Source organism: Hyperolius riggenbachi, chromosome 7 (assembly GCF_040937935.1).
Source record: "Hyperolius riggenbachi isolate aHypRig1 chromosome 7, aHypRig1.pri, whole genome shotgun sequence".
Taxonomy (NCBI): Eukaryota; Metazoa; Chordata; class Amphibia; order Anura; family Hyperoliidae; genus Hyperolius; species Hyperolius riggenbachi.
The window spans coordinates 234,540,947-234,566,292 of NC_090652.1; the positions used below are offsets into that span (position 1 = coordinate 234,540,947).

Sequence of the window (25,346 nt, forward strand, 5' to 3'; positions counted from 1 at the left end):
TAAAGAAGCAGATACCAAGAGACAGAAGAGAGATTACTACAGTTGAAACAGGAAGATGACTGTTAGAATACAGACATACAGCAATCAAGCTAGTTCTGCAGACATCTGCACTACAACATATGCTCTGTGTGAAAAGCAGCAAAGGCCTAGTGTGAAAGGTGAAGCCTAAATGGACAATGAGCTCTTAAAGATACACAAAGAAGAAAAAGTGAAGTACACTGAAGCACTGGAAGAATCACGTTCAGATAATCTACTGATAAAGAGTGTAATGAAAATGAAAGGACATTATTTTTTTCTGTTAATATACCTAACAAGCAACAAGATAGAAGTCAAGCTAAGACAAGCCATGACATATGAGCACACATATGAAGACATAAGTGATGTGCTATTTTTGAGGCACTATTTGAAGCATGTAATTTTTCTACAGAAGGAAAATAAATACTACTTTGATTTTTACAGATCAACTATGATAAAGCTTAAAGAGACATCAGCAAGGAAAGATTTAACTTCCTGCTATAACTTGAATACTTGACCAAACAAGTAAAGATACAACTTGCACCTAGTAACATCAAAAAATGATATTTTTGTTTCAGAATCACATGTGAGAAGGTAGTTATTTTATGCTGAAGGTCACCAAGAATGTTGCATATTATATATGTTTTGCCTCTCTTTACTTTTTTATATTTTTAAGGTGCTGAAACTGACAACCTACTCTACAATCCATAAAGATGCCACTAATATGGTGTTTGTTGTGTCTGCTGCTACTACTGCATACTGAAGCGGAACGGCATAATCTACAAGGAAAACTTCAAAATAAATTGATCCTGATGCATCAACAATATGCCCAGCGCTTGAACAAGAGCGACTGTTGGATCTGTTCACATACTCCACTATCCGCAAAAATCATGCCTTACCTAGCAATTCCAGTACCACTAGAAGAATTGGTAAATACTACACATGCAAGTTATGGGACATTTTCTACAGAAAAATTCAATTACTCCATACATGGACTACAATTGACAACCTGGATGTATGCACCCTGGTGGACAATCGAAAAAGAAAATACTGTTCAATTAAACAAAGGACAGTCATACATATGCTTGAACCCTAAAAATTGCAAAAATATTTCTACTGATTCCCTACATCATTTGGGATATACTCCAAAAGGAACAATCATAAACCTACACTGTAACTGGGAAAAAGGACTAACTTACAAGTTGACTGAAAAAGGAAAACAATATGAAAATCTCTTTGCAAATAAAACTTGGAGAGAACCACTGTTCACTATGCGTTTCAAGGAAGCATCTTGGGACAAATCAAACTGCCATATAACTGGTTCTGGGCTTGTGGAAATACAGCGTACAAATTATTACCTATAGGTGGAAAAGGAAGGTGTACAATCATTAAAATAGCACCCGCCACTTGGTTTGTCGAAAAAGACCAGATAAGCATTGAGCAAATTTCCAATCATCATATGTACAAGAGAAGTGCTGATGGAACTAAGAAAGGAAGACTCCTTCAAGTACCATGGTATGCAAAAGTTAATGTGTTCACTGGACTGATTGGAACAGGTGGACTAACTTTAATAAACTCGCAAAATATAGAATTGCTTGCTGGACTATTTGATAATGTTACAGATGAAATATTTCAGACTATTGGAATAGTGAACGAAGAGTTAAAATGGCATACTAAAATGTTGGCTCAACATACTCTAGTGTTAGACTTTTTAACTGCAGCACAAGGAGGAACATGTGCAATTGTAGGAGCAGCTTGTTGTAACTTCATACATCAAAACTACAGTGAAATAATAGAAGGCCACTTGAAACATATGGAAGAAGTGAAAGCCGCCTTCAGAAAGAGAAATTCAGAAATAGTATCATTGGAGTTTCTCAACCCAGTTAACTGGTTTTCCGGATGGATTGGAAACATGCTAAATACAATTCTTTGCATTATTATTGTTGGAATCGCCATATACATAGGCATTCGTTTGTTTTTTTGCTGCATCAATAAGATGACCACTACCTCTAATACCCCAGAATAAGAATGGAGAAGAGTGCTATTTAAGTCAAGAAGAAGTTGAATATTATGAGAGACATTCAGATAAATGTTCTAGCAGACGTATCAGAAAGAGACAGCTTTGCTAGCTAGTTGAAGAAATAGTTCATGAAAGGTGACTCTGTTTTTATCAAACTAATTGATACTAAACTATCCCATTATTTTCATCATTGGAGAAACACATCCATATAACATACCAAGATTCACATACAAAGATGCTCACAGACTACATTATGAGCTTCAAAAGACTTAAAATCTGTGATAAAGATACTGATCAATTCAAGAGAAAGATTTACTCCATAATGCTGGAAAGATGAAACATGAAGTGGAGAAGCACCTTCAACAATGTGAAGTTAGTAAATGTGGTTCATGGAGAACACATTTGAAAACGGCTTACTACAACTGGATACATTGCAAATTGCATTTCCAAGAACTTTGTAATGTCTAAGCTCTCAATATATCTACATCAAATGTAAGGTGACATCACAACATGTGATCCTGCTGAGGAACTACACAGCATTTTTATATAGGTGAACTACACACACTTTGTTCTGCTACATATCATTTGTGAAAGAAACTTTGTGGTATAAGAAAGGTGTAATTAACTGTATTAATACATAATACTAACCAACTAACTAATTAACCTCTTGTAAGCTAACAATAAAATGTTGAACGCATTGTGCTCTAAAAGCATTCAGGAGTCACATCACATCAATGGTATAATTCCTGTTTATACATTTTGAAAGTTAAGTTTCACCACATGTCTTAAAATGGGAAACGATTACACTGTGGAGACACTTGATAATAAGCTACATCTGATATTCAATGAACTTGATGTTCCACCAATCACTTATAATGCTACAAAGATACCTGTCTGTACAGAAGAGGTTTGGCTATCTGGACCGATCAATCCTCTATCATCAGGAGATGAAGGTTCTGATACATCTGGATTAGTGAATGGATATCATGATCCATCAACCCCTTCCACTGATGATGCTCTTAGTCCGACAGTACCAGGAGACTATCCAAGTCAGTCACAGCAACCTCTGTGATATCAAGATAATCATCATGCTCCAAAATAAGCAATCCAGGAGCCACATGAAAAGTATAATTGCTGTCAACGCTTTGCTACTATGAAAGTTTGCACCTGATCTTAAATGGGAACATACTGACTGTGAACTTTTCTTACATATCTACACAAGCTGCCACTGTGATGAAAACTTCAAATTCAAGGATGTCATGGAAAAGACTAGACTGTCTGGACCAGTAAAATGTGTTTAATGGAGAAGATATTAATCAAGGACTGAGACTTTGATTATGCCACAAAAAAAAGTGCCACTTAAAGAGCAAAGATTTGCCTGAGAGAAGAATTTGCACCACTGTGGAATTAGACTTTATACTAAGAGTTAACTACTACCAAAACAAGCAAGATTCTATCATCTCTCTGCATCCGGGGGTGTCAGAATCTCATATTAATGCAGAGAACTGATCATCCCTCTTGCCCAAATTGTGTACAAAATGTTAAATGGTTTGCAGATAAATTGAGTGAATTTTAAGACTCGTGAGTATGACCAGAAATCAGAATTAGATAGTGTAAGCTACAGTGTTATTATTGGAAGTGAGCTGTTTATTCCTACAAGGTTAAAAGTGAGATAGTATTGAAGAAATGTTCACGTTATGTAGTATTGTTGTGTTAGTAAATTTAACCGTCTAAGGTCAAGATATACACTGCTTAAGCTAAGCCTATTTTATACGCAAGATGTTAATCACATAGTTTTCACACATATCTAATATGCTGATCACTAATATACACTTTATTTTAGATTGTATAAAAACAGTTAGGCCATAAGCCTTGTGTTGGCCATTACCACTTATAACCATAGGGGGCATCTCTTGTGCCTGCTACTAACACTTATTAACCACAAGGGGCCTCTATAGAACTCGATCTAAAAATAAAAATGAAATCATACCTGTATTTATAGAGATGTTATAAACAATTAAGTCATAGTTTGGAAAGTCCCTTATATCATTTCTTGGGAGAAATTCTCTATAAAAAGAGAGTTTTCAGGCTGTATATTTATTCATTGCCTGATGCCCTAGCTGATTGAAACATCCTAGGCCGACGTTTATCCTTCTCACAGACGTGATTCTGAAACCCAAGAGAGGTAATATGCAATTATTCTTGGTGAATTCTTTGACAATTAGTCTATGCAAAAGTTAAAGACTTGTCTTTTTAAACTTCAGCAGTTTTTTGAGTTTTAGATAACTTTTTTCTGTGCTATAAGTTTTATTATTCAAACGCAATTGCAAGCTTAGAAGCAATTAACAAGCTTTGAAGGATTAAGATATATCTACTTTAAGTTCTTCATATAAGAATAGAACTTCATATAATCATTTTTAAGGATAAAGCTATATTGTGTGTAACATACACTGTTCAATCTCGAGACAACAATTATCGATGAAGGATAAAAGCTACAGCAGAATATTTGCTATATTGAAATGGACTGGTTTAACTAAAGGAACTTTGAAAATGTATTTTTGGATGAAAATGTATTTTTTGAATGATTGACAACAACTGGAGAGATGTATATTCCTGTATATAAGCTTTATCAATTTTTTAATAACAAGATAATTTTATAAAATTCAACAGCTGAGTGTTGCGTATTTCTTTCAGAGGTAAAACTGTTAACCTATAAATATTCTGTTTATAGTGAGCACGCACCCACTTCTGTCTAATTTTGGTTATGACGCTTTAAAGGCTGGTCCTTTACTGAGTTGGTAATCATTTTAAGCAGATATCGATCAGATATATGACAGAACTGCTGCATCAGAGACTCACATTCACAAATACAACATTTATTTCAAAGAGTGTGCTCCCAAAGTGGTTATACCATCACAGAATTAACGTTGACATGTTATAACGATTATGTGTTATTGGGCTCAATTCTGGTAGCTATGTGAGGTAAATATTTTTTTGTAGGTAAAATACCTCATGAGGTATTTTCCTCTTCTTTTATCAATTCTGAAAGATTTTTCTCCATTTCCAAACATGAGGTAAAACATGAGGTAAATGCATAGAATGAGGTAAAACATGAGGTATTTCAGTGGTAAGCATGCAGCAAATAAGTAATAGTCTTTAATTGTCTTCCATAAGTTAGGATAGTCGTTGGAAGATGTTTTTTTTTTTTTTTTGAGGAGGGAAGGTGTATTTGATTATGTAGCAACCTATAAAAAGTAAATTTATAGGCATCCATTATAAAAAAAAATCCAGCTCATTTACCTTTAGAGGCTGGGGGAGGGGGGGTAGGAGCACTTTTAGAGGCTGGGGCTGGGGGAGGGGGGAGTTGGAGCACTTTTAGAGGCTGGGAGGGGTCAGCACTTTTAGAGACTGTGGGTGTGAGTACTTTTACTTTTAGAGGCTGGGGGTCTGGAGGCGGGGTTACAGCACTTTTACTTTTAGAGGCTGCTGGGGGGGGGGGGTCGGAGCACTTTTAACCAGAGGAGGAGGGGGGGGGGAATCGGTGCTTGCCGCAGTTTTACTTAATTTTTTTAAAGTGAACCGAGCACCTTTTTAGCACTCAGGACATTTCTATAGCACATGAAAAATGCATGCCAACAATCTGTTTCATTATTAAAATAAACTTTCATTTACCTTTGTATTTTACTTTAAAAGTAGTAGTATTAGCCTGTTTCAGCAGACCTGACCATCCGCAGAGCTCTCAGGAAGCTAATTCTTTTATTGGGCTAATTACCCATAAGTAAACAATAGCTTTTCTCTCAAAGGGGGTGGGTAATTAGGACTGTTTGACACACACACTATGTCTTTGATGAAACAGTCCTTCTGGGTAATTAGCCCAATAAAATAATTAGCTTCCTGAGAGCTCTGCGGACGGTCAGGTCTGATGAAACAGGCTAAAAATACTAATTTGTTTGTAAAATACAAAGGTAAATGAAAGTTTATTTTAATAATGAAACAGATTGTTGGCATGTATTTTTCATGTGCTATAGAAATGTCCTGAGTGCTAAAAAGGTGCTTGGTTCACTTTAAAAAAATAGAGGCTGTGGGTTGGATAATTTTTACTTTTTTTTTTCCAACCAGAGGTTGGGGAATGGCAATGTTGAAGCTAGGGGGTATACGTTGGTCAGATCACTTTTACTTATTTCAGCAAAATATGGGGGCCCTGAACACAGAACAAGCTGAAAAGGCTCCATATTATGTGACAGATATCACAATCCTGTCACAGCACTGCATTTATCATGTGGTAGAGGTAGGTCTAATTATGCGAGGTAAAAGACATGCAAACACGCACCTTATTTCACTTCAGAATTCAACTGTGAGGTATTTCACTACTAAATACCACACATTTTTAGTAGAAAATTACCACATGAATTACCTCATGAAATTACATGAGGTAAAACTTTACTTAAACTACCAGAATTCAAAAGTTGATTTCCCTCATGAGGTAAACCCAATTCCATGAGGTAATTATTTACTAAACGCTACCAGAATTGAGCCCACTGTGTGTTTAACAAATTGTTGTTCATTTATACAAGGTTAACACGCCATGCTCTCTATGTCCTCCATGGCAAGTTAAATGGTTTACAATAAATGATAGTTTAACAACACCAATATTGGTCTGGAAAATCTGATGGTGTACCCAAGGCTATATGATAAGTCTATAATGCCACCCCTGATAGCCCAGTATCACACAACCCAGTACCATACAACCCTGAACATCCATGCCATATAATTATGGTGGATACATTTCTGAAACTCAATCAAGTTGGAGTCTGTGACTATGTTTGTTAAAGCCTGTATCAGTGCTGTGTGGTTCTAAATGCACAGTTTGGGCACAAGGGCGTAGAGCAGGGGTGTCAAACTCAAATACAAAGTGGGCCAAAATTGAACATTGTGACCTAGTTGCGGGCCAACCCCAATATCTACTGGCCACCTCCCTCCCTTATAAAGTTCCCAGGTGTCTAATGGCACCCCTGCTACCCCTATACAGTTCGCTGGTATCTAGAGGCCCCCACCCTCCCCTATACAATTCCATGGTGTCTAGTGGCCCCTACCCTTGCCTATACAGTTTTTTGGTGTTTAGTGCTTTCTCCCTCCCTCCCCCATATGGCTTCCCTGGTGATCTAGGGCTTCACTTCCAATATTGTTCCCCTGGTGGTCTAGCGTGGGCCAAACATAATGCAAAGTGGGGAAACCACTTGAGGGCCAAATTTAATGGCTCTGAGGGCCAGATTTGGCCTGCGGGCAGAAGTTTAACATGTATGGTGTAGAGGGATAATGTTTCATTCAGAAATGATGTGTCACGTGAGCTTTGATGACTGAGCAGATTTACATTTTGTCCCAAAAGTTCTTGCAAAATGTAAAGACAAAGTTACCTGGAAGGAAATTCTTCCTTTGTTTAAAAATCCACAGGGAATACAACTCTCCAATGCATCACGAGGGAACTAGAAATGTAAGAAAATACATTACGTCTTATTTTACCTTATATTAGTTCTTTACATTTAATCTATCCAATATTAATAAATGAACATACAATATCTCATTGTAACAAATGCAAAACAGGTGTGGGTGTCCATCTGAAGACTCCTCCTCATTAGCAGAGAGAATTATAGCACCATGTCATTTCCCTTTCCCACAAACCATAGGGTCAAATCAGAGTAGCCAAGAAGTAACTGGAGGTCTATCTGTACTAAAATCTAACCAGTTCCCCACCACTGTTTTGTGTATTTATGCCCCTGTGGACTTCACTGCAGCACCAGGGGCGTAGATAGTACACGTATCTGGCTGTTTACATCGGCCCGTGTACATTTACATGTACATTTGCCCATCGGATATGTAATCTGTAAATTAATAATAAGTCCCCCCAGCTCAGAGTAAAGCATAGGAATGGTCATTACATGGATACAGTATATTTTCAAATTCATTACAAATTCTTTTAGTGGAGGAAAATTCTGGCTGCTATGCTTAGAGTTGCTGCACAGACACTAGATTGTGCAGATAAAAGCACACTCTGTGCTGTGTATGCTCAGTTTTATCAACTGCAATTAGTGTTCAAAGAAATATCTGTGTAGTGGAGTCTCCTTGAAGTAATACGTTTCTGTAGCATGTAATTAATAAACTTTTTAGCACGGTGAAACACAGTTTCACTACTGATTCCCTATCACTTAAGGACCAGGGGATTTTCTAATGATCGGTGCTGCGTGGGCTCTGCAGCCCGCAGCACCGATCAGGATTGTGGCCGGGGATCCGACTTCCCCCCTCTTTTCCCCACTAGGGAGATGTCATGCTGGGGGGGGGCTGATTGCTGCCGGCTATTACTGAGTAGCGAGGGGGGCTCCTCAAAGCCCCCCCTCCGCAGCCATTTCCGCCCTCCCTCTGCTTACCTCCCTCTCCCTCATGCTGTGTAATGCGCAGGACAGATATCCGTCCTGCGCATCCTAGGATAGGCTTTAGCCTACCAGATGCCGGCAAACCCCGGCCAATCAGAGGCCGGGGATCACCGATCTGCCTTACGGCGCTGCTGCACAGCAGCGCCGTATGATGTAAACAGCAGGGATTTCTTCCCCGCGTGTTTACATTACGCATGCGAGCCGCGATCGGCGGCTCGCGCACTGTTCACGAAGACACCCTCCGTGAACTGGCATGGAAAGGCTGCTTGATCGAGCTGCCGTTTCCATGCTATACCACTAACGACCTGCCGACGCCTATCGGTGTAAGGCGGTCGTAGCCCAGACTATAGTTCCACTTTGTGTATCGTGAATATAAGTCTTGATCTCAGGTAATAGTAGTTATATCTTAGCAGCTGCTGACCTCTTGCAACCCTGTCCCTGCATTATGCAACCTGGTAATGATGGGGTCAGGGCCAGATTTCTGGGAAGGACACAAAGGACCGGACCTTGGGCGCTTGCAGCTCAAGGGGCAGCTGGACATAGAAGAGGAGCAGCGGGACATGGAAGTGGGGCTGCTGCATGTGGAGGAGGAGGCTGTAAATTGAAAAGAGGCAAAAACCAATGCTGTGCATAGATGTTACACATTGATGAGGGGGCTGCACATGGAATGTGGGTACACTGCTGCACATAGAAGGGGAGAAACAAGAAAGCTGGCCTAGGGGCACTAAGTGTATAAATCCGGCCTTGGATGTGGTTTGTGCAAATTTAATCTCCCCTGTGTTTAATTTGGGCCAATAGAAGCATAAATACAGGCACCAGCCCAATTGCAGTAAAATTTCACCTATTTATTTCATACTAAGCACAAAAAATGACAAATACAGAATGAGATATGAGACGGCCTGGCAACCATTTTGCAGGTCTCCCCGCTTCGTCACAGGCTACAGAGATGGTGTTTGATTTAGAGAGGGTGTATGTTGGTTTGCCACAGCTTCTTCCTGCCTAACACTGCAGGAATGTGAAGTAAACAACAAACATATCATTACTGCTGTTTTGAGGACCAAACCAAAGTATTTAGCTTCTTTTTTATCTTCTTAAGACATTGCAGTAATATTAAGAGGATGCGGACTGCTGTAATCCTCTGTTTTTAATTCCTAGCTATCAGCTTTAAGGCCTAATTTGTTTTTCATCACTGTATAATTTAGTTAGCTGCATTTTATTAGGATATAATTTCTGGGCATTTGGCAACAAGCAGCAAGAGGAAGCCAAATATCGAGATTTTATTTTTTCAATCCGTTTAAATGAAAAATAGAAGCAATAGAATAATAAAATTACTCACCCCAAGTGCATGTGCCATCATCCTGAAAACAGAAGAGCAGTATGATCAGTCTGATAGCTTGAATAATAGAGTAAAAACCGAACACCAATCCCAGCCTCCAAGCTTTAAAGCAGGGGTGTCAAACTCAATCATGTAAGGGGACAAAATTAAACCATAGTCTAAGCCAGCTGTGCCCAACCTACGGCCCGCGGGCCATTTGTGGCCCGCGAGGCCAGTTTCTGTGGCCCGCGCGGCGGTGTCCTGCGGAGGGGGAGAGGATCGGGTGGTATTGCGTAGTTATTGTATCGGCGTAGTCCCGCGCATACACCAGCGTTTGCTCGTATTCAGCGCCGGGTAGCGCTGGAATAGTTAGAAACCCTCGCTCATTGATTACTGCAGGAACCTTCCTCCAATCGGAATCAGCCTAATTCCTATTGGAGGAAGGTTCCTGCAGTAATCAATGAGCGAGGCTTTCTAACTATCCCAGCGCTACCCGGGGCTGAATACAGAGCACACGCTGGTGTATGCCGATACTATAACTACGCAATACCACCCGATCCTCTCCTCCTCCGCAGGACACCGCGGGCAGCCTCCTCAGCCTCACACAGAGCGGGCAGCCTCCTCAGCCCCACACAGAGCTGACAGCCCCCTCAGCCCCACACAGAGCTGACAGCCCCCTAGGCCCCACATAGAGCTGACAGCCCCCTCAGCCCCACACAGAGCTGACAGCCCCCTCAGCCCCACACAGAGCTGACAGCCTCCTCAGCCCCACACAGAGCTGACAGCCTCCTCAGCCCCACACAGAGCTGACAGCCTCCTCAGCCAGCACACTACAGGCAGGCCACGTGTGGGTAATTAGGCCTCTGTTCCTCCTCAGCAGAGCTGACAGCCTCCTTAGCCAGCACACTACAGGCTGGACTCTGATACCATTGCTGCATTAATCTGCCCTGTGCATACACCCAGGTACCGTACTGGACACTGATACCATTGCTGCATTAATCTGCCGCAAACTTCTCATTAAGAAAATGTGCATCAAATGGTGAGTACAACAATTCTTATATTGTCGTTTTCTTTCCATTTCCAACACCATGTTAACTGTTACTAGAAAAACGTTAAAAGTTTTACATTGAAATTTTGTATGCATGTGTTCCGGCCCTCGAGATTTTTCTTGATTTGAAGTTCGGCCCTCGGGCCAAAAAACGTTGAGCACCACTGGTCTAAGCCATGGGCCAAATTGTTTATTAAGATGTAACATTTATTGAACAGCGTCAGAGAAAGTAACATAACTATAGTGACCATTGGGGGGGGGGGGGTCTGTATGCCCGCTCTACCTCCCTTCTGCAGAGAAGCGCATTGGAGAAGTTTAATATTTACCTGCTCCAGTGCTTCTTTGGGCCTCCTAATGTCTTCTTGACAGACATGCTCTAATTGGTCATGATCGTGATCATGGATAGAAATGAAATATCGATTTGAATTCGGTTTTGAGTCGGATTTCAGCATTGAACTGTTGAAATCACGCCGACTTTAATGATTAATAGCGCAGCCCCATTACATGCTAGAAACACCAAATTTGCAGGATGTGTTAAGAAACACAGTGGGAACAAGAGAAACACATTTTTCAAAAAGATCTTATAGTTTTTGACAAAATCGATTTTAAAGTTTCAAAGGAAAAAAGTATACATTAAAATGCCATAAATGAGAGTTTATGTAGCAAAACTAACGGTAGTGTAAATATACATATATCAAAAGAAAGAGCAATGAATTTCTTGATGGAGTTTCCCCCTGGAAACCCCTCCGGAGCTGCAACGCTTTGGCCAGGGATAGCTATACAGCCGCAATATGGTTATATAAAGATCCCTAGCATCTTTCCTATTTTCTTACTTTTTTTATGTTCAGAGTGTGGGAAATATAAAAATCAAACGATGTGGGATCCCCCCCTCCCGAGTCTCTTTAACCCCTTGTCTCCCATGCAGTCTGGGATAGCCAGAATGCGGAGCCCCTGCCAAGTGGGGCTTCGCACCCTGAGCTATTCCAACCAGCATGGTCCATGGTATGCAGGGGATTAGGGGGAGAGGGTCGGTCAAGCCTTCCCTTTCCCCCCAGAGCCCTTATCCAATCCATGGACAAGGGGCTCTTCTCCACCTCTGGTGCTCCAGGAGGAGGTGGGGGTCACCGACTCCCTGAGGGGGTTCATGGTGGCATCTGGGAGTCCCCTTTAATAAGGGGACCCCCAGATGCCCGCCACCTCCCAGGAGAAATGAGTATAGGGGTACAAAGTACCCCTTACTCATTTACCCAAAGGGTTAAATTAAATAAAAACACAACCGCGAATAAAGACCTTTATTAATCTTAATTAAACAGCAGGGGTCGAGTCTTGCGTGGACGCGAGTGAATGGCGTCCACCCACTTTTTCTTCAGCATGGACGCCGTCCACCCTGGCTTGTGTGGAGGGGAGCAGAGCAGAGAAAGAGAGCTATGGGGATAGCGGGGATGGGCGGACATCCCCCCCCCATCCCTCACCTTCGTGCTCCCCTTCCTGCATCTCTCCTCCAGTGTTTTGAAGTGTCGGGCCCGGCGGCGAAAGTGGGCGGAGACTTACCGCGTTCCAGCCACAAGGGACGCTCCACTCTGTGTGCGGCTAGAAGACCAGACTAGCCGCACACAGAGCTAATGCGCTGCTCCCCTCCTGCTGGGGGCAAACCTGGCTACCTGGGCACATATACCCCTGCCTACATATACTGGGCACATATACCCCTGCCTACATATACTGGGCACATATACCCCCTGACTACATATACTGGGCACATATACCCCTGGCTACATATATTGGGCACATATACCCCCTGCCTACATATACTGGGCATATATACCCCTGGCTACATATACTGGGCACATATACCCCCTGCCTACATATACTGGGCACATATACCCCCTGACTACATATAATGGGCACATATACCCCTGGCTACATATACTGGGCACATATACCCCCTGCCTACATATACTATGCATATATACCCCTGGCTACATATACTTGGCACATATACCCCCTGCCTACATATACTGGGCACATATACCCCTGGCTACATATACTGGGCACATATACCCCTGGCTACATATATTGGGCACATATACCCCTGGCTACATTTACTGGGCATATATACCCCTGGCTACATATACTGGGCACATATACCCCTGGGTACATATACTGGGGACTACTATACCCCTGACTACATATACTGGGCACATATACCCCTGACTACATATACTGGGCACATACACCCCTGCCTACATATACTGGGCACATATACCCCTGGCTACATATACTGGGCACATATACCCCTGCCTACATATACTGGGCACATATACCCCTGCCTACATATACTGGGGACATATACCCCTGCCTACATATACTGGGCACATATACCCCTGGCTACATATACTGGGCACATATACCCCTGCCTACATATACTGGGCACATATCCCACTGGCTACATATACTCGGCACATATACCTCTGCCTATATATACTGGGCACATATCCCACTGGCTATATATACTGGGCACATATCCCACTGGCTATATATACTAGGCACATATACCCCTGACTACATATACTGGGGACATATCCCACTGGCTACATATACTGGGCACATATACCTCTGGCTACATATACTAGGCAACTATACCTCTGGCTACATATACTGGGGACTACTATACTCATGGCTACTTATACTGAGGACACCTATAGACCTGGCTACCTGGGGGTACCTATTTTGGGGGAACTGCTGTCAGATTATCTGCATTTTTGTGGAACCGCTGTTATGTATTTTGGGGAACAGCTGCCAGATTATGTGTATGTTAGGGGAACGGCTGCTGCCAGATTACGTGTATTTTGGGGAACTTCTGCCAGATTGTGTATGTTTGGGGGACCACTACGGCCAGATTATATGTCCTTTGGGTGTTACGTGTATTTTGGGTGATCCGCTGCCAGGTTTCGCGTATTTTGGGGAACTGCTTTCAAATTATGTGTATGTTGGTGGAACTGCTGCTGCCAGAGCCGGATTAAGGCTAAATAGGGCCCTATTCACAAAGCGACACAGCGCTCACCACCTGCTGACAATTCTTTCCAGTCTGCAGCTGACTGCCACAATGAGAGAAAAACCTAAAAAAGTCCTCCTCACACACAAATGGTTTCTTCGCAGCAGCGCTTCTGTGGTTTATTCCTGTGCAGGATTAGGCACCTATATGAAAAGAGATCGGGTACATAGCGGGTAAACCTTTAAACACACGTACACCCTGTGTCAACACAACACACTGTGCTCTGGGGTAACCACCGCATGCAGATGGGGGTAAGAGTCCCCCCTCAGTCCCCTGCTCACCGGATGTCTGCTTTAAACCAGGCACGTAAAAACACTGCAACAGGTGCTAGGAGAAAGCACATAAGACAAGGCCTCTCATGTGTAAAATCCTTATTTAATATGGGTAAAAACCCCTAAAAGCATATGCGTACCATGTATCATAAAAACAACAGCTCATAACATAAGTCCGGCTCACCGGCATCCAATTCCTCTGAGTCTCCACGCCGCAGCGCTGATAGTTCCGTGTTCCGTAGTGTAGTGGTAAAGCGTGCGTGTCCAGGCTCCGCCCTAAGCAAAGTAACTGATTTGGGTTCCCCCATCATGTCGTAATAGAATCAGAAGATGCAGCTGCACAGCAACATGCCGCACACACCGGGGCAGCTGAGCTACTGGTTGCTATGGGCAACAGCCCGCTTTCCTCTGTGGGTGCACAATGCAGGGAATAGCAGCGGCAAAATGCAGTGTGAGAGATGAATGGTTGGGACATTTGCACTCAGGGGCTGGGGCAACCCTTGTGAAGAGGGCGCCAAATATCACAGCAGCAGCATTTTCCCCCTGTATCTCCAGCCTGGCAATAGCAGAAAGCTCTGGACACTGCCAAGCCGGAAGCCGTTCCCCAGACAGAATTACATAACCACCCCCACCACCGAACAACCAATTTCCTCCCAAACTAGACAGCCACCATGTAGCCTCCATCCCAGTGAATACGATAGTCCAGCAGAGAAGGCAGCCGCAGCGGGGGAGAATGACAGCACCAGATCACTCACATTCACCTATTGCGATCCAAGCAATAGAGGTCCCATCATCCGGGGCCCATCTGTCTCCTCTAGAGTGCTGCCGCTCTGTTACTACTACTATTACTACTTCCTGTCTGATCTGAGAATCAGGAAGTTCAGAGCCAACGGCTGTACTGTAGAAGAGACAGATGGGTTTCAGATGACGGGATCTCTATCGCTTGGATCATGGATAGGTGAATGAGCATTTGCCATCTGCTGCTATCATTCTTGCTGCAGCTGTGGTTCTCTGTGGGAAGGGAGGGAGGAGTGGGCAGCGGCAGAGCGCACAGTAGCAGGAGAGGGACCTAGGAGGAGAGCCTGGCTCTGAAGACAATCAGCAGTGCACGGCATCATTTGACAAGACAAGACAAATAACATTTATATTGCGCTTTTCTCCTGGCGGACTCAAAGCGCCAGAGCTGCAGCCACTAGGACGCGCCCTATAGGCAGTAGCAGTGTTAGAGAGACTTGCCTAAGGTCTCCTACTGAATAGGTGCTGGCTTACTGAACAGGCAGAGCGAGATTCGAACCCTGGTCTCCTGTGTCAAAGGCAGAGCCCTAAAAGGGACTCCGAGCAGTGCCTGTGGGTATGCCTTTAAGCATACCCACAACTAATTAATTACATCCTCACACCTACCAGCATGATGTTTGTAATTATATCCCCTTGGGTTCCTTATATTTCATTGCATTGTGCTGAATCGAGCTGCCGACTTTGGAGAAAAGTTGTCCTGTGTAATACAATGTAACTATGGAAAGATGCATATCATTTTAAAGCTCTCTTTCTCCTCTTTCCAATGATAGATAAACTGCCACCCTACGACTTTTAGTTTTCGCTATTTTTGCGAAATTGCAGTGGCCGCAATTTCGATCGCAAAAATAGCGAAAACTAAAAGGCATAGGGTGGCAGTTTATATATCTTTGGAAAGAGGAGAAAGAGAGTTTTAAAATGATATGCATCTTTTCATAGTTACTGCACTGCTCAGAGTCCCTTTAACCATTATTCCATTCAGCCACCACTGACAGGATGGCGAGGGCTGGTTTATGTGCTGATGGGGCCCCTTTGACTCTGAATGGGGCCCCAAGCAACTGCTTTTGTTGCCTGGTCGGTAATCCGGCCCTGGCTGCTGCCACATTGTCTATTTTGGGGGAACCACTTCCATATTATCTGTATTTTAGAGGAACTTCTACCAGATTATGTGTCTTTTTGGTGAAATGCGGATAATAGGATAACAGAGGCGCCAATAGGATAAAAAACACTAAAAGAACTTAAAAACCCATCTTGGTAATAGAGGAGGCAGTGGTGGACTCACCCCCTCCAAGCAGAACACACGACTGTGGATTTTCAGTCAAAACAATTTTATTGGATACTCCAAATAAAGTGCAACGCGTTTCACGGGATACAAACCTGCTTCATCAGGCAATAACAGATAGGAGTAAACAGCATCTGCCAGTATCATCAACACTGAGCGCCTCTTTTGGTGAAATGCTGTCAGATTACATCTATTTTTGGGGGATACACTACGGCAGAGCTCAAACTTCCTCAGCAGACCTTTTACATCACTGCTAAGGTCATGTATATTTGGCCCCACCCATGATCACGCCCATGGTGTGCATGACCACGCCCACAGTGTGCTTGACCACGCCGCAGGAGTTCTCCAAGTGAGTCTACTCACTTCTTTTCCCAGGACTAGACCCCTGTTAAACAGAAATACTTACCTTCACCTTTAAAATAAAGTTCCCACACCAATATCCTCGGAAATGTCCCACGCCAATATCCTCTAATGTTGCGATCTGTTACAGTTGATTGAAGATCTCCGCCGGCCACCGCAACACACTGTCGCTCCCACCGCCAGCTCTCAGCTATACTGAGTATAGCTGAGAATGTGTTTTTTCAAAAACGATTAGGTCTTTTTGAAAAAAAATTTCCTTCTTGTTCTCACTGCTCTTCTTAACATATCCTGCAAATTGTTGTTTCTAGCATGCAAGAGGCTTTGCTAGTAACTGTTAAAGTTGGTGGGTTTTTAATGGATTTCGAGCTCTTGATCACGACTAACTCATAATCACTACTCAAATTTCAAATGCAATCACGAGTGCATTAGAAACTGGCATTTGTGATCGCAAACAATCACGAATGTCGATTTCGACCTTGTGATTGCAAAAAACGGCTCATGATCTCGAGTTAGTCATGATCACAAGCTCGTGATGAGCACCCCTGTGTGTGTGTTTTACCAGCAACATGGGGTGGAATTTGGATTCAAGGAGGGGGACCCATACTTATTTCACTGGGGGGTCCCATGGGTTGTTGCTGCACCTCGGCTCAAACTGACAATATTTTAACCAGAAACACTGGCATCCTCTGGATGGCAAGGCAGTGTAATTTTGTTCTTTCTCTGCTTACAGTGATGCACATTTGAATCCCTTTAGGGCCACATAAAATAGCAAGGAGGGCAGCATTTGGCCTGCGCCTCATGTTTGACACCTGTTGGTATTTCTTGCTCTTACTTCACCTGTGTTACATTTAGTGAGGCAGTATATGTAGAATGATAATGGATTTCATGGCCTGGAAATATTCGAGCCATTTTTGGATTGCACTCCCCCCCAGCAATAAGTGGAGGGCAGAAGTTTCCCGAGTTCTCTTCTCTGTACAGCTTGCCCTGTTATGTTCATTTGTATGCAGAAAAGAAGCTGACTCTGTTGTCTGATAATTGTTTTGTTCATCTGAGCCCCTGCACAATAATCAGGCAAATCCCCACATCAAAAGGCTATAATGTGTACCCTAGGCACATACCTAAGTGGCATTCTACAGGGTTTTAGGCAAGTAAAAAGGCTCTAGAGATAGACATACAGTGGTGCTCATAATCCCAGCAGAATTTTTGATTTCTTAACCATTTTTCATAGAATATGAATGATAACACAAAAACATTGTTAATTCATTACCCAATTAACTTATGTGTATGTGTTTGGGATGTGGAAGGAAACTAGAGTCCCAGGAAAAAACCCATGCAAACATACAAACTCTGTGCAGATAATGTCCTGGCTGGCCAAGAGCATTGTGCACTATTTAAAGAGAAACTCTGACCAAGAATTGAACTTTATCCCAATCAGTAGCTGATACCCCCCCTTTACATGAGAAATCTATTATTTTCACAAACAGACCATCAGGGGGCACTGTATGGCTGATATTGTGGTGAAACCCCTCCCACAAAGAAATTCTAAATACGTACTCTTGGCAGTTTCCTGTCTGTGAACCCTGTTGCATTGTGGGAAATAGCTGTTTACAGCTGTTTCCAACTGCCAAAACAGCAAGCAGCAGCTACATCACTTGCCAGCAGTAAAATGTCACCATGTGATGAATGTCAGAATATCAATCAGGGATTTAAAATATTTTACAATGAGCAAACAGTGACTAAATCATTTATACATAATTATTGTAAAAATGAAGCACTTTTTTAATTACATTATTTTCACTGGAGCTCCTTTTTAAGTAGGGTAATGTGCATTACCCTCCCGATGTTCGTATTACCTAGGTAACACAGGTCACATGCAACCTAGTAAGCAGCATAAATAATGGTTAAATTGCTATGCACTCCCTGCGCAATGCAAGTTGAAAATTTACCAAATATTTTGTGCATATACCCCAAAGATAGATAGATAGATCGATAAAAATGCCAATTGCCAACCAGAAAACTTGAATTTCTCCAGTTCATGGATAATAACCGGCTGTGTGATCAGTATTACATTCAATACTGTATCATTAACGCACACTTTCTAAGAAAAAGAGGCTGTTAGAAGGAAACTTTGTGAAAAAAATTACTGAGAAATAATTACAGCAATGTGTACAGCAATGTACTGAATATATATGTGAAATATTACATCTAAGAAAAAGGAAGGACTGAACTGCAGATATTTTTAGATATTCTTTTAATATGTGATAGATATCTGATGTAATGAGGCTAACTTGTCATATTTTCCATTTTGACCGCCTGCTTGAGGCAGTATATGTTGTAATATAACATCATGTACATAGCATTTATTATATATAACTATACATAGAGGAATGCATACGTAAGGGTGCTTTATTATATTTAAAATGGTAATATTGCTTAGCAGGTTATTGGGATTTGACTTTTTTTTTTACTCTAGAACCTTTCATAAAGTTTTCGGTGAGATATAGTAAGATAGGAGGGGTTTCATACTTTGAGATGTAAAATATCACATCTTGGTGTATTCCCCAGTTAAAACTTGCTTTTTATATGTAATTAATGTCAGCTGGATAGTGTACTGGTAAGGCTGTTGCCTTGCGTGCATGAAATAAGGGCGCTATGGAAAAAGGGCGCAGGATACAGCTGAATACCTTATTTTACAATAATAAGAATAAAAGTATCGGTCTACAGATACATTTCGTTTTAAATTATCACTTTGTTTAAAACGTATTTTTAACGATTGTTATTATTACAGAGACACAGAGTTCATATCTAATCGTGTTTCCGTCTGACATGTAGCAGAAACTAACATGAAAACAACATGTTGCTGAAAAAATCCATGTAAATATAAATTAAGCTGTACAAAACATTAGTTGTAATCTTCATCATGTGTTCTGTGTTGTGTCCTCAGTTGGAGACATGTCTGCTGGTCCTAGTAGTGCACCAACCATAGCCCAATAATCCTTCACCACCACTACTGGCATCTAGTATGCACTACTGCCCCCTATATAAGGCCTCAGTGCAGAATCAGTGTTTTTTTTGGTCACTTAACTGTCGATGAACTACCTAAGCCTGACAATGGAGGCTGGAAAACCGCAATCGCATGCACTCCCACGAATGTGCACACAAGCACGGCGGCCACTACACACCACTACACAAAGATTGCCGTTGAGAGGACTAACATTTATGTCCTGGGTTTCATCTGTCAGTGTGAACCAGGCCTAACCCTTACACTAAAAGAAGGTGTTTGAATATCCTGCGCTGCTGGAATACTTGATATTGGCTCCAATCTTTTATTTAGGTGTTTGTTCCTGGTTAATACTTAGTGTGCTGCTCTTTAAAACTGTGTGGTTCCAGGTGCTAAAAAACAAAAAGAGACAAGAGCGCTCCTATAGTGCATTAACTTCCTTTACTGTATATGCGCACAAATAGTTGCAATTTCATCAAAAATGGTGTTAATAGCGCATGAGAGTGGCCGCCCATAAGCATTTCCTCCTCGCCGTGGTCTGGCCAGGACCCGGGAATGGCTGAAGAGAAGTCCGCAATGTCCGTGCGGCGTACTTCCTGTCTGGTGCAGTCGGTGCCCTCCAACTGCACCAGACAGGAAGCACAGAACGAGAATGGAGGGAGACGCTGGGGCAGCGGAGGAAAGCCCAGGGGTCATCTTTTCCACATATTGGGTTATCTAGAATATATAAGATTGGAGTAGCCATCCTCCTGTGATATCAGCACTATACACAGAAGAGGGAGAATTCACACACTATTATATCTTAAGAGGCATCATCGTGACCGTGACACGCCCCCTTCTCCTCCGGCTACGCTGCACGGACATTGCGGACTTCTCTTCAGCCATTCCCGGGTCCTGGCCAGACCACGGCAAGGAGGAAATGCTTATAGGCGGCCACTCTAACGCGCTATTAACACCATCATTGATGTAAGTGCAACTATTTGTGCGCATACACAGTAAAGGAAGTTAATGCACTATAGGAGCGCTCTTGTCTCTTTTTGTTTTCTAACCCCTACACTATCTGATGGACATGTACACACACCGGATGTTTTAACCACTTCCGGGTTTCGGGTGGTTTTGCTAATCTGTGCTGCGGGGGCTCTTCAGCCCGCAGCACAGATCAGATAGCAGCCAGGGCGATCAGACTTCCCCCCCTTTTTTCCCCACTAGGGAGATGTCCTGCTGGGGGGGTCTGATCGCCGCCGGCTGTTTTCGCTTGCGGGAGGGGGGGCTCTTCAAAGCCCCCCTCCGCAGCGCTTTCTGGCCTCCTTCCCCTTCCCTCCCTCTCTCCGTCCTGCGCCGCCTCAGATAGGCTTCAGCCTATCAGATGCCACCGATCCCCAGCCAATCAGAGGCTGGGGGTCGCCGATCTCCTCTACGGCGCTGCTGTAAACAGCGGGCAAGATCTTCCCCGCGTGTTTACATGTACCCTGCGAGCCACGATCGGAGGCTCGCAGGGTGTTCACGGAGACACCCTCCGTGAACTGACATAGAACGGCCGCTGGTACGAGCTGCCGTTTCCATGGAAACCACTTCAGGTTTCAGGGGCGTACCTATGCGTACGCAGAATCCTGAAGTGGTTAAAGCACTTAGTTCTACAAATTTAGGAATGTATTGGGATTTCTGCCCTTTAGATATTAATACACGACTCTAAGTCAACTACGTAATTTTTGGTGGGACTTGCCACGGCATCCCCTTTCTGGCATGCCACGGTCCAGGTGTTAGGCCCTTTGAAACAACTTTTCCATCACTTTTGTGTCCAGAAACAGTCCCTATAGGTTTTAAAATGCACCTGCCTATTGAAGTCTATGGCGGTACGACAGTATGCCTCTTCGTGAACTTCGCGTTTACAATTTGTGAACCAAAAATTTGATGTTCGGGCCATCACTACCCCCTGGTGGTGCTTTACCCTTAGACCCACTTGGTGGTGCTACTGCCTAACTCTAAGAGCCGAAATTAAAATTCTCAAAAAGAATGTAAAAATGATTTTAAAAAAAAGTAAAATTACATGTCAAAATGATAATTAATGTAATTATAATTCTAAAAAACAGACCCCCCGAAATTAAAAATCTCAAAAAAATGTAAAAATGATAAAAAGTTAAATTACATGTCAAAACAATAATTTACATAATTATAATTCTAAAATGAACATAACATTGATTAAAAAAAAAGTACAATATCAAAATATTGAAAAGTTAAAATCATAATTTAAAAAAATCATAATTGTGAAAACAAATTTTATAACGTTTTAATACTGTAAAAATAATAAATAACAATAGACGCAAAACAGTTTAAAGGGACTCCGAGGTCAAAATAAATAAGAAAATAGTACTCACCTGGGGCTTTCTGCAGCCCAGTGTAGGTCGGGACGTCCCACGGCGGCCTCCTGGCTCTTCTCCCAAGGTCTGTCCCTATATGGCTGTCCGGCGGCTCCCCCACGACACTCGGCTGAGAGTCGGGCTCCTTCTTCCGTATAGGTCATAGCTGATGTCACACGCCGGCCGCCTCACGTAATCACGGGCAGCGTGACAGTACGGCGCATGCACGGTTTAATCGCGAGAAGAGCCAGGAGGCCGCCATGGGACGTCCCGACCTACACTGGGCTGCAGAAAGCCCCAGTTGAGTACTATTTTCTTATTTATTTTGACCTTGGAGTCCCTTTAACGGGCACCAGATTCATCCAGTTTTGCACCCAATAGCCAATATTTAATTATTAAAGTTACTAGCGGCGCCCGATTTGTCCATTTCTCATATGCGCACGATTTTCCTACTTTATGTTGACTTTGATTTAGGATTTGAGCCTTGGATCAGGGTTCAAATCCTGGCTCAAGGCAGTAAGGAGTCTTTGGACAAGGCTCCCTAATGGTCCCGGTCACCAGTGGAGCACACCCTACGGGCTCATTTCCATATAGTGTGCTTTCAGGTGTGCTTATAGAAATGCAATCGCAGGGACAGCAGACAGTGCATAGACGGTACTGTCTGCTGTTTCCATTCATGCGCCGGGATTGGTTTGCTGCATTTCGGGGTGCTTCAGCCCACGATCCCATTCATTATAATGAATGGGATCGATATCCTGGCCCCCTCCGGGAGTGATGCTCAGTCACAGGGCTCTGCACTGCCAGGAAACGAGCCCTAAGTGGCTGCAGCCCTGAAATGCTTTGAGTTCACCAAGAGAAAAGGGTTATATAAATGTTCTGTGTCTAGTCTGTTGCTAATGTTGCTGGTATTAGTAGTAGTATTACAATTATCAGTGATAACATTTGGCTGATAATCATGGTACATTTGCATGTCTCACCTGAGATGGGTTATACTGTATTGGCCAGCATGTTGTGGGCATTCATCCTCTGCACGGCCCATGGCTCCATACGCCTGCAATGTCTGCACAATGCTAGAAATGCAATCTGTGCAGGAGAGCACATAAGACGAATGCTTCCTGTAAGACTGTAATGTGTGTTTACTTTCCGTTTCCTAGGAGCTGCTGAGAAAGACTCACTGCAACTAATCTTTGGTTACTATTCAGGAATTGAGGCTGTCTGTGAAATGTGTTTGCAGTCAACACAGACAGAGACAGCGGCGATCCATGTAGTCTTCACAAGTATTTTCTTACTAAGTCATGCCTCAGTTGTGCTTTCATTTAATTCATGCTAAATTAATATATAGCTAATTAACATAGGCTGTGACTGAGGCATGTTTCCTAGGTGTGCAATATGCAGAGGGGCAGGCCCTCCTTTTGAACCTAATCCCTAAGTCCCTCTTTTTTCCTCATTTGTCCCTTTCAGGACTAATGTATAGATCTGAGTAAATACAAATTTATCTGTTAAAGAGGCACTGTAGTGACATTTAGTAGAATGCAGTAAATTATACAGGATACCCACTTTTACAGCAACTAGTCTGAGAATCAGAAATATGTTCTATATCTATATGTTGCTGAACATTGAATGTAGCCCTCCCATTGGTGTTTAGCTTAGTTTGATTAGCTATGCAGAATCTACCCCCGCCCCCAAGTATATTTTGCACTGGCTCCAGTACAATCTTTCAATAACTAAACATTCCGCAGATTTCATCTGACAGGTAAGATACATTTCAGAATGTAAATCAGGGAGACTTGGTAAGGAAAGATTTTACAATGGGAAAACACTGTCTAAATAATTTATAAATTAATAGTCTAAAAAAATAAGCAATTTTATTAATTATGCTATTTTCACCACAGTTCCTCTGTGTATGTGACAACTTTTTTTCCCACCCTCTAAGTCAGTGTTTCTCAGCACTGTTATAGCGTGTACCCTTTTATTAATGGCTCAGTTAACCAAGTATCCCCTTCATCCTCTCCAGCACATCTTGACCCATATTATTTGTAAAAGCTGTTCAAACATTTCTTGTGCTTTGATTTAACTGATTTTTGTTATAAATAATTTGCAATTTTTATTCTCAAAAGTTACTCTAATGGTGGCCATACATGGTACAATTTTTTCATCCAATCTTTCCATTTCTATGTAGAATAAGGGTAAATTAAGTGAATATACTGAAAGGATAATTTAGGCAGTTCTCTTGAGGTGGCCATACACTGGTCGATTGGCCATCAGAGTCGACCAACAGATAGATCCCTCTCTGATTGAATCTGATCAGAGAGGGATCGTATGGCCACCTTTACTGCAAACAAATTGTGAATCAATTTCAGCCTGAAGCCGATCACAATCTGTGGAGCTGCCGCTGCTGCCGCCCGTACCCCCCCCCCCCCCCCCCGCATACATTACCTGTTCCGGACGGCGCGAGTCCCTCTCTGTCCCTGCAGCTTCTTCTCCGCTCCGGGCTCCAGACCGTTCCTGCAGCTACTGAACTTCCTGTCCAGGGGAAGTATAGACAGTAGAGGGCGCTCTACTGTTTAAACTTCCTGCCGGGACAGGAAGTTCTGTGTAGCTGCAGCCAGTCCGGAACCCAGCGTGGAAAGAATAACATCAGCAATTTAAGTTCACAATAGTTTACACAGAAAAAATGTGATGGCCCCTTGTACCTTCGTCATTGTTGCCTAGTATGCCTACAACTGCCGCATGGCGAATTTGACTGTTAGGGTTGTGAGAATCTTTCGAAACAAGACTGGGACTGATTCACTGCAAGACCAAACTTGTTAACTTTGCTCACTTATAGTCACTAGTCTTAGGCCTCTTGCACACTGCATGCATTTCCGATACCAATTCCGCTTTTTAATCGGTTTTTACATCCAATTCTGATTTTTAATCTTTACTGCAAGCTGCATTTTTTGAACCGTTTTTCTGTTGAATGTATTCAGGGACAACCGGAATTGAAAATCGGATTCGGAATCGGAATTGCAAAACGGATTTGCAGTATGCAGGGAGCCTTACGCAAGTCAATTGTGGCCCGATATGCCTATCCCATCTCTCGTTATTTATTACAATTTGATTGGATGGTGATCGACTTCTATCACAAGTATAATTTTGATAGGTTTCAGCAGAACTTTGTCAAGCTTCATCAAACTGCAACCACTGTACTGCTTGATGCTGGGCAAAGATATGGACCATCGATTCCCTGTCCTGCCCCAATCCCACAGAGATTGACAAACAGCACAAAATTGATTGAAAGCCAATCAATTGGATATGTATTACCAATAGATTACTGGCAGATTCAATCAATGAACAAAATCGATGTGTCTTTAGCCAGCTTTAGATATTTTTTGACAACTCGACTGATAAAATTAAGGCTAAGT

The 25,346-nt window shown here is 42.6% G+C and overlaps 1 protein-coding gene across 4 annotated transcripts in view; it reads right to left on the bottom strand.

Moving 5' to 3' along the window:
* LOC137525789 (uncharacterized) overlaps positions 1–23,066 on the bottom strand; it is a 311,742-nt gene extending 288,676 nt beyond the window's left edge. For 3 of the 4 annotated variants that reach the window (XM_068246991.1, XM_068246989.1, XM_068246988.1), the window contains exons 1-3: positions 22,920–23,066; positions 9,800–9,821; positions 7,450–7,518 (exon numbers count right to left, since the gene is read on the bottom strand). In XM_068246991.1, the coding sequence (XP_068103092.1) occupies positions 7,450–7,518; positions 9,800–9,821; positions 22,920–22,981 (153 nt within the window). In that variant the 5' untranslated portion in view covers positions 22,982–23,066. The remainder of the gene's footprint in view (positions 1–7,449; positions 7,519–9,799; positions 9,822–22,919) is intronic. The other variant, XM_068246990.1, reaches the window with a different exon arrangement.
* Between the last annotated feature and the right edge of the window lie 2,280 nt (positions 23,067–25,346).